This window comes from Lissotriton vulgaris, chromosome 9 (genome assembly GCF_964263255.1).
Source record: "Lissotriton vulgaris chromosome 9, aLisVul1.2, whole genome shotgun sequence".
Taxonomy (NCBI): domain Eukaryota; kingdom Metazoa; phylum Chordata; class Amphibia; order Caudata; family Salamandridae; genus Lissotriton; species Lissotriton vulgaris.
In genome coordinates, this window is record NC_141697.1 from 1,057,022,586 (window position 1) to 1,057,036,169 (window position 13,584).

Sequence of the window (13,584 nt, forward strand, 5' to 3'; positions counted from 1 at the left end):
TGTGAAGTTAACTACCCTTGTAGGGCCATCCCTTGAACACTTTAGTAGACAGTTACAAACACTCCATTACTTGCATGTGAACTTACTACCTAGTTTACACACAGCCGAATTTTAAATACACACAGGTGATGCACACAGCCATGATAATTCAATTCCCCTTTTGATTTTTCATTTTGTGCACTGCTGAATATTTTTTAAGTTAATGTTGTGGTGCCCTTACTAAATGTGTGGATGCATTTGTGCACACTGAATTGATTCCCAATACACACGGCCATTCACACGGGCTGATGTATACAATTGCAATGTTCAATTTACTGCCATGTCACATATTTTCTTTTTAAACCTTGGCATGTTAGGCATAAAATGGTGATGAATGGCAAATTATGCTTTGCCCGCACTGTTGGGGGTATCTCATTGCATTGTTTATATCCAAGCAATTTGTGGCAAATCCTCTGGGTTTCTCCTAGCCCTGATGAAGTCATTGGGTTACTGCCCATTTGACGAAACATGTTGTGGCTGGGCTTGAGCCTAAGCTTGTGAACTGAAGCTTGGAGTAAAGCTGGACTGAAGGCTAATCGGAACAGAAAAGATTTCGGGTTTGCTGAAATTGACTTTTAATTTAGAATTATTGAGATACTGGATCTTGGTGTGTGAGCATATACCATCAGATTTACTCAGGCCTTACATTCTACGTGCATGCAGGTATACAGAAAAGGAGGGGGTATTTTTGGCAGCATATACTGCCAGTCAAAACGTTTACCAAAAAGCAAGTGATAGCCATCACTTCATAGCATTTCATCTATTTCTTATTGGGAGGGTTCTCTGTGCAGGTAGTTGTGTATTATGTTGCATCATAAGTATTCATTCTTCAAATATGTATTCCTAATAGATAATGGACCCTGCCAACAACTGTGCAGCACTATTGAAGAAAAGGCTGTGTGTTCCTGCTTTCCTGGTTATACCTTAATGACTAATGGTGCTTCATGTGAAGGTAAGTCCAGCATAAAATGTTAACTAAATCACAAAACACATTACGTTTAAAGTTCATAGAAAACAAGTATTGGCAAAGCCAAGAGGTCTGGCATTGGTCGCCAGCCTTTTGACTTTGGCAGTTCTTGTTTTGTTCAGTCATGGTTTTTGCAAAACATTATTGTTGGGGAAGGTGCCAGGCCTTCATCAATCTAAAAAAACACTGAGTAAAAGAAAAAATATGTTTTTGGTCCAAAAAGGCACATCTTACCATAGTAGTCCCTGGAACTAAAGGGAACTACTTTCTGTGTTGATGTGAATTCAGAAAATGGCAAAAGTGGTTTGAAGAAAAATGTGATTGACACAACAACAGATTTATAGATGATGTCTGGCTGAAAACCCTTATACATAACTATGCTACACACACAATTTTAGAACGATTGAAATGTCAAACTAACATCCAACGTAATGAAAGTCATTCGATTTTGTGTTGGCTGTCTCGCTCCTGCATTACCTAATGTTTTGTTGTCATCTTTTAGTAAGCATTTATTACAAATAGAGAGGGATGAAAAGATAGATAGAGAAGCTAGCAAAAACAGAGAGGCTCACAAAAACAGAGGTAGTGTATAGATGGATAGACAGACAGACAGGCCGGTAGATAGATAGATCGATAGATAGATAGATAGATAGATAGATAGATAGATAGATAGATAGATAGATAGATAGATAGATAGATAGATAGATAGATAGATAGATAGATAGATAGATAGATAGATAGATAGATAGATAGATAGATAGATAGATAGATAGACTTGCAAAGATGTATATATTGATAGACATGCAAGATAGATTTGGAAAGATAGATACGTAGATTTATAGACTTGCAAAGATAGATACACAGATAGACTTACATATATAAATATAAAGATAGAGTGATAGACTAGCAAAGATAGATAAATAGATCAATAGATAGACGCCACTGCACAAGTTCAAATAGTAATGCATTAGTTAAATAGCTATGTAAGTCCGACATACAAGAGCACTGAAATCAAACTAGACAGACATACAAGCTGACATACAGACTAAATTGTTTTAAAAGGATATCTGTAGTCATACATTAGAATAATTACAGGAGTGTAGTTATAAATGTGTGTTATTGCGTGTATGTTAACATTTTTAAAAAGAGAATTAATTTATAAAGAAAAGATTCCAATGGACACAATCTGGTATACTCGGAAATAGTAGCAATCAGATAAACAGCACAATGAGCTTCAAAAGGAATTTACAACGTCATTGACAGGAGACAGGAACTGAAAAAGCTGGAATGTGTCCCATGCTTTGAAGAGCTGGTAGGAAGTCTTGCTATCACATTAGGCTCTAAACACAAAGGCAATACTAACTTAATAATTGAGTACAAACAAAAACATTGGTACTGGTGGGAACGACATTTTGTGTAAATTTGCTCTTTATGAAAGAGCAAAATATCGTCACACACTGTGAAGTTAGCCTGAGGCTGAAGTAGGCTGACTCACTGCGCCTTGCTATATGCTGTAATGGGTGTAAACAAAATATGAATGACATAACAACAGACCAATGGATGAAGAGAGCTGGTTGGAAGCCCCTTTAAGTAAGCATATTATACATATATGTTTTGTGAAATCAAAATGTCTTGGCAAACACCAGACCTAAGAATCAACCAAAATATTTTTTAGCATATCATCACATTTTATTACAAGATAAAGAAAATCTTTGACAGTCACCACATCCCTATCCACCAGTATCTGCTCAAAAGTTGCAGCCATCTTATTTCAATTACTCATCATCCAAAAGATATTTGCTGGCCTCACATTAATCATTGAAGACACGCTTACCAACACCTTAGTCCTCAGAAAGCGCAAATTCTGTAACCTCCTCTTTATTGGCCTCCCATAGAACTCATTTGCCTGTATTAAAAGTCTTCAATTTTGCTTTTAGCACCCTTTTGGACTTTTTCAAATTCTCTCTTACTTCACCTCAGACTGTTTAGCTTTCAGTCGACATAAGTGCCCTGTACACATTCCTCACAATGGTTGTATCCTTAGTGTTGAGCTTCCATCTACAGAAAGAGATCTGGTTGAAATGTTCATCATGCGAGTAAGATTTTGTGTAATCCTAGCTTTTCACATTCGGCATATGTTTTGTAGTATTCCCCTTTCTGGCCATTTTCACCCACAGGAGCCTGATTTCAGCAGAAAATGTTTCACAGGAATTGGCACAATATTTACACAGCTTGGAAGACTTCCTTAACCCTCCTTCTTCTTCCAAATGGAAAATCCCTAAATTTAGAGCAGTATCTCTGACATGGCACTCTTGTTCTCCTTGATCTCTTCACACTTCCTCGAGCTTGTTCAGACTCACTCCGATTATTCACTTATCGGGGCACGTTCTTTCTCAAATGCAAGTCTCAAGTTACTTCTTTTCTATCTCACAGGCCACAACTCATTTGTGACCTCTTTCTTCCTTGACTGCACATGACAAATTTCCGCACCGGTCTCTTCTGCTGAGTCAGACTCTATACCACTCACAATGCTACTGTCTTCTTTCAGAGTCTATACCTTTGTCTTGTGTAGTTTCACCACCCTCAGCTCGACCTAGCGGGTATTCAGCCTCTTCAGGAACCCCCACAGCTTGGCTTCCTCTCTCTGGTGACCTTGTTATTACAGCTGGAATCAGTTCTGAGAGAGGAGCTGTTTCATCAGCGGGCCCTGAGACTCGTTGAGTATGTGAAGTGTGTATACAGTTCAGCACTTCTCCACACTTCACAGCGGTATTCATCACCAATATATGGTCCACGCCACCGTGAGTCAAGGCAGTCCTTCCTTATGTGCTTTCAGATCAGCACCCAATCTCGGGGGCTCAGGTTGTGACAGAGGTCTTTCAGTGTCGGTGCAGTAGTGGATCCAACCTGGTGAGACACAAAATGGACCATATCAGCCAATCCTTTGCAGTAGTCAAGGATCAAGTCATCTATGATGTTTATCAAAGCTGTAGGCGGCACTGCAGTTAAGCGCATCGCCCTTCCCATGAGGATCTTATGCAGAGTTAGCCCAATTTAACTATCAGTAATGCTACGCAAGCTCATTAGGACCAAGGGCAAGGCATCGGGGCATTTCAAATATGTTGAAGCACACGCTTTTGCCAGCCTCACCTTTAGCTTCCCATTGATCTGCTCCACAAGGCCTGATGGCTCTGGCCTGTAACTACAATGCAATCTCTGATCCACATTCAAGGCAGTACACAACAGCTTCATGATCTCGCTGTGGAAATTAGTTCCTCTATCTGACTCCAATGAAGTTGGAAATCCGAAGCGTGGTATAAGCTCCCGCCATAAAAACTTTGCTACTGTGAGGCTGTCACACCTCCTATTTGGGTAAGCTTCCACCAACCGAGAAAAGATGCACACAACAACCAAAATGTATCTCAATCCATTACAACAAAGTCCAACTGGATGCGATTGAAAGAACTGCCCGATCTCTTAATGTGGCTCAACGCAAGAATAGTTATCTTCTTAGAATTCATTGGTTGGCATGCAACACACCAATGCCACAGTTCCTCTGCAATCAAACAGAATCTTGGATTAAACCAAGTCTGCCTGAGCAATCTCACTATCGCATATCTCCCTGTGTGAGCTGCTCCATGAATCTGCTTTGTCATTGGATTCAGCAAACAATTTGGTAACACTGCCATAAAATCAGTTGAAACCCAAATGTCATCTTCTCCCTTCTCACAGCGTGTTCTAAGTGTTCTAATCCAACTCGCTTGTTCCTGATCTGTAGCTTCCAATTGTAACAGCCTAACTTCATCCCATGTATTTGCAACAGGTAACATCGTGCTCAGTTCGGTCTTCTCTGTTCTCTCGCAAACATATTCTTCCTTGAAAATGCATGCGTGGGCACAAACACAAACTATCCATGTAGCAGTTTCCTATGGTGACAAAAACATCTCTCGTCCTGTGTCAAGTACACTTTACTACTGCCACTTCCTTTGGCAACTGCACTGCATCCAACAACTGTCTCATATATAGCCCATTCCTAATGGGAGATCCTGATGATGTTAGGAACCCTCTCTGCAACCATAGCTGTCCAAAGTCATGAACTACCCCGAAACTGTTCTAGCTGTTGGTATAGATGGTGACTCTGATCTGAACAGAGACAAGGCATGCACGGGTCAAGGCAATGATCTTGGCCACTTGTGCGGAGTGAACTCCCTGGTAACAAACAGCCTGCTCAACTCCAGAGATGGTACAAACAGAAAATGCTACTTTCAGATTACCTTCATTGTCCCTTAGACATGAACCATCAACAAACAGGACTTGGTCAGGATCAGACAATGGTTCATCGACAATATCACTTTGGTGCAAAGCTGAGTAAAATCCAAGCAGTCATGGTCTTCACAATCTTCCCCTTCAGCATTTGGAACAGGCAACGAGGTAACTGGATTTAACACAGAACGGCGCGTTAAGGTTACATTTTCTGGTGTAAACAGAACTTGTTCATACCTTGTCAGCCTGTTATAAGTCAAATGCTGAGTTTTGGTCCTTGTCATCAGGAGTTCAACACAATATTCAAAAACAAGGTAAATTCTGCTTGTGTTAATAGACTTGACAATTAGCTGCACAGTGGTTTGTGTGAAAACTTTCAGTGGGAATGCAACTTAAAACCAAACCTCATTATTTTGGAAGTAAAAGCAAGTTCTGACAATTGACTTGTGCAAGTAAAGACAATGTGGGTGGTCTCTCTCGCATGAGAGACTCATGTGGGGGACATATATTTTGGTTTAGTGGCCAGGATATTTTTGCATTACCTTTTCAAGGTAAGATTTCATCTTTTGCCGAAAGAAATATTAGCTGTCTGCTGAATTAATGCCTAACCCATCCACATTCCAAGGTAAATAAAGTTGCTACTTCTAAAGATAATTGGAAACTAATGTGTAACCTTGAGAATTGCAATTATCATCATTCCTATTTGATGTAAGAAGCAGTAGGACTCATATCAAAAAGATGATGACTAGTAAAATGATCCTAAAGCATGTCCGTCTTCCACTGTGTGGACATGATTTTGCAAATTTTACTTTGTGTTTTGTGTCAAATGTACTTTAGGACTGGCTTGACAGCGCAATGTAGATTTTCCTAGTTATTATGACGGAAAGTCTTCATTTTATTAAAGACACGGAGGCGAGTATTATGCTTTCTTATCTTGCATTTTATTCTATAGCAGCCAAGATAAGTGCAAGAAACTACAGTTCCCAGAGGGCCAGGCAACAACTGGGCCATGAGAAAAAACGAGAGTACAGTAACCAATCAGCAGTCACATCATAGATAAGAGAACACACTGACTGCGCAGCTTCCTCTTTTCGCTAAGAGCCAGTCAGATAACAATTGAAAATAAAGGAAAAATAGCTATAACCAGAAAGAACGCCAAAGTCCAGGAGAAGAAATCCTTAATCTCTGGAATCCAGAGCAAAGTCCAACGAAAGGATCCGTAGAAGGAGCTGGAAGGACCGGAGGGGAAATCCAAGCAGGAGATGAACGGAGCCGCTGGAGAGTAGATCTTCTATGATGAGGCAGGCGGTAAGGCTGGATTCGCTGTTGGGAGGGAGAACACATGTTAATAGTGTAGTGGCTGGATAATACTCGCCTCCGTGTCTTTAATAAAATTAAGACTTTCCGTCATAATAACTAGGAAAATCTACATTTTATGGCAAGACCGGAGGCTCCTATTATGCTTGTTTAAAGCAAATCAATAACATCAGAAGCAACAGAATGAATAGGCTTACAGTAAAACATGCGGAAAATACTGTCATTGGACCAATCTGCTGATCTCAGTATGTCCTCTAAACGGGAGCCAGCCCAAAAGGCCTTAGAAGCCATGGCTCCTCTAGCCGAATGTGCTCTGAAAACAGAGACATCAATACCGGCAAGGGACATAACCCAGCGAACCCACCTGGCAAGGGTAGGGGAGGAAACAGGAAGGTGGGGTTTACGAAAGGAAATGAGGAGTTGAGAACAAGAGGGCGTTCTGAGATCAGCGGTCTTTTGTTCATACATTTTCAAACACTGTCCCACACATAGTTGGGGTTGATCGGGAAAATAGGGATAAAAAACAGAGTCTAAATTAGTCTTCGTGCGTCTGCGAATCTGGAACAGCACACCTGTAGGGGAAAATTGGCGAGAAGAAACATCCAAGGCTCTAACATCAGAAACTCTTTTGATGGACACCAAGCAAAGTAACATAGTAAGTTTGGCCGATAACATTTTGAGAGACAAAGCAGAATTAGAGGGCCAATTCAAAAACAGTTTAAGTACAGCAGAAACATCCCATAAAGAGGCATACTTAGCCAACTGTGGTTTAGAGCATCGAACACCTTTGAGGAGGCGACAAATCAGAGGATGAGCGCCAACAGCTTTCCCATCAATTTGGGCGTGATTGAGGGAAATGGCAGAGTGGTAGAGGTTGACAGTGCGATAGGCCTTCCCAGCGCTGGCCTGAGAAGCTAAGAAATTGATAAAACCTAGAAGGGCTGAAAAGGGATCGAGAGACCTTTCCAGACACCAGCTTGCCCAAAGAGACCAGGCGGATTTGAAGGCTTTGGAAGTGCCTGGAGCCCAGGCCTGGCTGATAAAGTGAGCAGCCTCTTGTGAAATGAGGACGTTAGAAGGGGGAGGACGGAAACTTTCCAAGCCGACAGAGTGAGGGAGTTGTCCAAGATCAGACTGTGACGCTCGCCTCGAGGGTTGAGAAGAAGATCGTCGCAGGACGGCAGAAGTACAGGAAAATCCATCGCCATTTCCAGAAGAACAGGAAACCAGATTTGAGCTTGCCAGAAGGGGACTATCAGTACTAGAGAAGTTTCCTGACGGCGGACTTGCGCCAGCACCCTGTTGATCATAATGAAACGAGGAAAGGCATAATTGAGTTGATGAGACCAATCCTGGAGGAAAGCATCCGTGGCTAGGGCTAGGGGGTCTGGACGCCAGCTGAAAAACTGGGGCAAATGGGAATTGAGACGAGAAGCAAAGAGATCGATGGAAAAGGGACCCCACAAAAGAGAAAGAGAATGGAAGACGGAGGGACAAAGCCTCCAGTCGCTGGAGTCGCGCAGAAACCTCGAGTGCCAATCCGCCACAGAATTGAGGTCGCCTGGAAGGTATTCCGCTGTCAAGGAGAGATGATGGGCTAGACAATATTCCCATAGACTTTTCGCTAAATCTGCTAGAGGCTTGGACTTGGTGCCGCCGAGATGATTTATGTAGCGAACAGCAGAAACATTGTCCATGCGTAAGAGTATGGAACAACGGATCCTGTCTTTGGAAAGACTTATGATCGCAAAGGAACCAGCAAGCATCTCTAAACAATTTATGTGCAGTCTGGACTCCTCTCTTGACCATGCTCCTCCAGTTGAGATTGGACCACAGCGGGCGCCCCAACCCGATAGACTGGCATTGGATTCTAAAACAAGATTTGGGGATGTGGCGAAGATAGTGCGCCCGTTCCACGCATCTAAATGGTCTATCCACCATTGCAGTTCTGTGCGGGACTCTTGGTCTAGAGCGATGACGTCTGAATAAGCTAAACCATGACGAAGGTGCCTGATCTTTAGGCGTTGGAGGGCTCGGTAGTGCAGGTGGGCCGGAAAAATCGCCTGAATAGAAGAGGAAAGAAGACCGACAATCCTGGCCAGAGATCTGAGGGAGATGACAGAAAGATGTAGCACAGAGGCAATCTCCGCCTTGATTTTGGAGATTTTGGAAAGGGGAAGGCGTAAAGACGCCGCTACCGAGTCCACAAGGAAGCCCAGAAATTCCATGTTCTGAGAGGGGACCAGAGAAGACTTCTCGAGATTTACAAGGAAACCCAAGTCCAGAAGAAGACACTGAGTGGTTTGGAGATCTGCAAGGAGACCCTGTTTGTCCAAATTCAGGATTAGAATATCGTCTAAGTATATTATGAGTCTGATCCCAAGAGAGCGCAGAAAAGCGACCACCGGCTTCAGAAGTTTTGTGAAGCACCATGGTGCAGAAGAAAGACCAAAGGGGAGAGAGGTGAAACAGTAGGTCACTCCTGACCACTGGAACTGAAGGAACTTCCAGTGAGACTGGTGGATAGGAACTGTAAGATAGGCATCTTGGAGATCCAAGCGAACCATCCAATCGTTTGGCTGAAGGGTATCCCTCAGATGAAGGATCGTCTCCATTTTGAAATGACGATACACCACAAAGTGGTTGAACCATTTTAGGTTTATGACAGTGCGTAATTTCTTGTTTTTCTTTTGGACTAGAAAAATGGAGCTTAAAAAGCCTGTAGAGTCGTAGGGAAAAAAATGTTGATGGCATTTTTCTGTAACAAAGATTTTATCTCGGTTGAGATGAGGTTTGCCATGTGTGAAGAAAACACTAGAGGAGGAGGGAAAGAGGTCTAGACAGGAGGAGTGTAAAACTCTATAAGATAGCCTTGAACTGTGTTGAGGACCCACGGGTCTACACTTATGGAATGCCATTTTGGAAGAAACAGTTTTAATCGACCCCCTACAGGAGGGAAAGAAGAAAGGCTTACCTTGTTGATTGGAGTTGTTGTTGCGATAACCTTTGCGCCCTCTGCTGCGGAAACCACGCCCTCGTTGTGGATAGAACTGCGGCTTGTATTCTTGGGAGTTGTCGTAAGAACCTTTGGAGCCTTGATTGTAGGGACGGCCGGAAGAGCGACCCCTGCCTCGTCCGGCCCGTCCAAAAACCCGAGGGGCGAAGGGCTTTTTTATAGATTGTTGAGCCTTGTCAAGAGAGGCAAAGGTAGAGACAAAGCGGCTGATGTCGCGAACCAAATTCTCCCCAAAGAGGAGGCCATTTGCCTTAGAGCCGGGGTCCATAGGAGCAAGGTTAGCTAGCTTGGGGTCCAACTTGATCAAAAGACCCTTACATCTTTCGTGGGTAATTGCTGCGTTGGCATTGCCCAAAAGGCAAAAGGCACGCTGTACCCACGTGGAGATGTCATCGGCTGAAAGATGAGTACCATCAAGACGGGCAGACTCTGCCATGTCGAAGATACGGGCCAAGGGACCAACATTGTCCAGCATTTTGTCCTGGCATGTGGACCATGCCTTGTCAACCCCGCGTCGAGGGTCTTTACCAAATTTAGAAAAGAAGGTAAGAAGAGGTTGGTCGATGGAAGGGACAAGGGTGATTTTATCAGGGAGGGCAGGTTTGGGACATTCAGACTTTAATCTGGAACGCACACCTGCCTCTAGAGGGAGACGAAGGCGGGCAGAAATGTATTCACCAACGTGATGTGAGGGAAACCACTCAGTTGAGTTGGGATGACGGATGGAGGACGGGTCAAACATAGGGAGACCCTCCGAGTCATATACTGGATCAAAGGTAAAGGAATCGCTTTTGGGTATTTTGGGGGGAGGGGGGTCTGTGACATCAAAAATATCGCACAAGTCGTCAGCATCAGGCATATCGTCATCCGTGTCCAAGATGGTGGAAATTACTAATTTCTTAGTAGGAGACTCTGTGTGCTTGGATTTTTGCTTTCTTTTGCCCTCTGAACCGACAAACCCCTCCTTAGCAGGAGGCCTGGGAGGCACTTCGTCCTCGTCCATAGGCGAGTAAGACTCGCTAACCAATGCTGACGCCTTTTTAGGCTTTTGCACAGAAGCAGAGTGGTCCACCTTACGTTTTCTGCTATCCCCCGCAGATTGGGCCAAAACCTTGGACAACATGCTGACCATAGAATTCTCCATATTCTTTGACATTCTTTTCATGGAGACTTCAACAGCCTGTTCAACAGAATTATTAATAAATCTGTGAAGGTCCTGTTTGAGAGACCCATTGTCCATGTTAGAGGGATTTTCCTCTTAAGAACTCTCATTTGCCATGTTTGAAATGTGGTAGGAAAGGGTTAATACTGTGAGGAAGAGAGGGAGGCGTGTAAAAAGGGGGCGTGCACCAGGGCGGGTCGACTCCAGGACACGGAGCAAAGAGACCGGGAGAAAGGCAACTCTAGAAATGAGCTCCGGCGTGCACAGAAGCAACCGCTGTGGAAAGCGGTGAACAGAGGCAGCAGAACGAAGCACCGGAAGAAGCTCCAGAAGCGGTAAGAGCCTGCACGAGGAGCGCGAGGACCGCGGAGTAGGGAGAAACCAACAGAAAAGGGCGGGAGGGGGGGGGAGAGGAGCCGGTAAACAGAAACCGGACAGCAATGGAACACGCGAGTAGCGTGAACCCAGAGCGCAATAGCGCAAAACGAGGCAGCAGAATAGTGCAAGAACAATAATAAACGTTAAAAATAATAACAATAGTCAAATATCAACAATTAAATTGCGAGCATAGATAAGGGAACACTTATCTGACTGCGAGCAGCAAGAAAAGAGGAAGCTGCGCAGTCAGTGTGTTCTCTTATCTATGATGTGACTGCTGATTGGTTACTGTACTCTCTTTTTTGCTCATTCCCATGGCCCAGTTGTTGCCTGGCCTTCTGGGAACTGTAGTTTCTTGCACTTATCTTGGCTGCTATTGAATAAAATGCAAGATAAGAAAGCATAATAGGAGCCTCCGGTCTTGCCATAAAATTGTGTGCTAACATATTGTTACTAATGATTTAGATTACACCTAGAGTAGGCTTCGGCTCTACCAGAGAAGCATTGCTCTCTCAACTCATGTTATTGCCTGTTAGGTGTATTTTCCCTCTCAATACGTCCATTGCAATGCATGAGGGACTATTTCACATTTCGAAAGTAAACCAAATCATCACACATTAAACTCTTTATCTCCTAGATGCATTATATTCAGAACATTTATTTTTTTTGCTTTTCCTCTGAAAAATGATGTTAGGGTAGGGATCTAGTAAAATAGGTGACTGCTTATAGGCTATCTCCTTCGCTACAGTTGGCAAGCAATTGTTTGAGCTGTTAAACAGTTCTAGGAAAACCTCTGACTATGGAAATGATTCACTTTTTGTTAATTTTTTGTGCAACTCTCAAGTGAATTTCTGGAAGATTGACATGGCTTCGGGCCCAATTCACAGAACTAACTTAAGACAAAATCCTAAACTTACTACCATTTTCGTATTCACAGAAGGCACTTACTCATTTTGGTATTCACAGAAGACACTTAATCATTTCAGTATTCACAGAAGTTAGGAGTCCAAACTTTAGGATTCCTAAATGCCTTCTGTGAATACCGAAAGGCCCAAAGTTAGGATTTTTATCAGTTTAGGAGTAGTAAAGTTGAGAAAATCCTAATTTTAAGACTTTCGGTATTCACAGAAGGCATTTAGGAGTCCTAAAGTTAGGAGTCCTAACTTTTCTACTACTAAATTGAGAAAAATCCTAACTTTAAGACTTTCGGTATTCACAGAAAGCATTTAGGAGTCCTAACTTTACTACTACTAAATTGAGAAAAATCCTAATTTTAAGACTTTCGGTATTCACAGGAACCATTTAGGAGTCCTAAAGTTAGGAGTCCTAACTTTACTACTACTAAATTGAGAAAAATCCTAACTTTAAGACTTTTGGTATTCACAGAAGGCATTTAGGAGTCCTAAAGTTAGGACTCCTAACTTCTGTGGATATCAAAATGAGTAAGTGCCTTCTGTGAATACCAAAATGGTAGTAAGTTTAGGATTTTGTCTTAAGTTAGTTCTGTGAATCAGGCCCTTCGTTCCTCATGGACCAAAGTAAGATACCCAAGACTGAAGTCAATCTCTAAGAACATCTACCAGAATAACAATAGATCTATAAGGGCTCTAGACCGCTGAGGGGATTTCTAAAAAATTCTGTGTACTAGAAACATAATGACAAATTATGCCTTTGGAATGCAATGGTAATTTGTGATTGTGATTGATAATGTAATGGTGTAAATCCCAAATTGATGTACATCTTTCAAGACACAGTGATCTAGTTCTCTAGACCTCTTTAGCTGGGTGTGCACAATGTAAATACTACTATATACGTAGTTTTCATACTGGCTCAATATGTCAGGATTTTAAACGAATAGTACCCAGGGGCATATTAATTACGATTTCACACAATCCAGTGCATCAAGGGATGTTGCAGCACTGCATTGTATCAAAGGGAGAGAGCAGAGCTGTGCCATATTTACAAAAATATGGTGCAGTTCAGCTCTCGCCTTGCGCTGGTGCAACTTGTGCTGCCTTAGAATGAGGGTACCCTTGTGCCATGGCGCAGGGTACCTGTATTAAGGTCAGGATAGTTTTTGTGCGGGAAGGGCTACCTTCTGGCACAAAAACTATCCATCGAGGCTCATCCATTTTTTTATGCAGAATGCAGCACACATGGAAAGAGGAAGTAATGAGGAGAAATACATATATTTCTTCTAGTTATGCCATTTTGGTGCAACCCCATGTTTACAAATCGTTGTATATATGGGACTGTGTCAAAATACATGGCTGGATACATATAAATGTGAATACTCCACCCAAGGGGCATTTTCCTTGACACAATGTATGCAGTGTTTTGTGTTACATTTTCTTTTTTTTTAATAAAGAAATTAATGGGGCTTTGCATGGTTTTGTAAATCCCAAAATAGATTTGCATCCAGGCTGTGCCAAAAAAGTAGCA

The 13,584-nt window shown here is 42.6% G+C and overlaps 2 protein-coding genes across 3 annotated transcripts in view; one reads left to right on the forward strand and one right to left on the reverse strand.

The window, feature by feature from the left end:
• The window catches only part of FBLN2 (fibulin 2), a 632,659-nt gene that overhangs the window by 490,315 nt on the left and 128,760 nt on the right, over window positions 1-13,584 (forward strand). For both annotated transcript variants that reach the window (XM_086939012.1, XM_086939013.1), the window contains exon 8: window positions 890-991. In XM_086939012.1, the coding sequence (XP_086795138.1) occupies window positions 890-991 (102 nt within the window). The remainder of the gene's footprint in view (window positions 1-889; window positions 992-13,584) is intronic.
• Window positions 5,120-10,842, reverse strand: LOC147692790 (uncharacterized). Its single transcript, XM_086937600.1, has 2 exons — window positions 9,561-10,842; window positions 5,120-5,370 (listed from the first exon to the last, which is right to left on the reverse strand). The coding sequence occupies exons 1-2, from the start codon at window positions 10,840-10,842 to the stop codon at window positions 5,120-5,122; spliced, it is 1,533 nt and encodes a 510-aa protein (XP_086793726.1).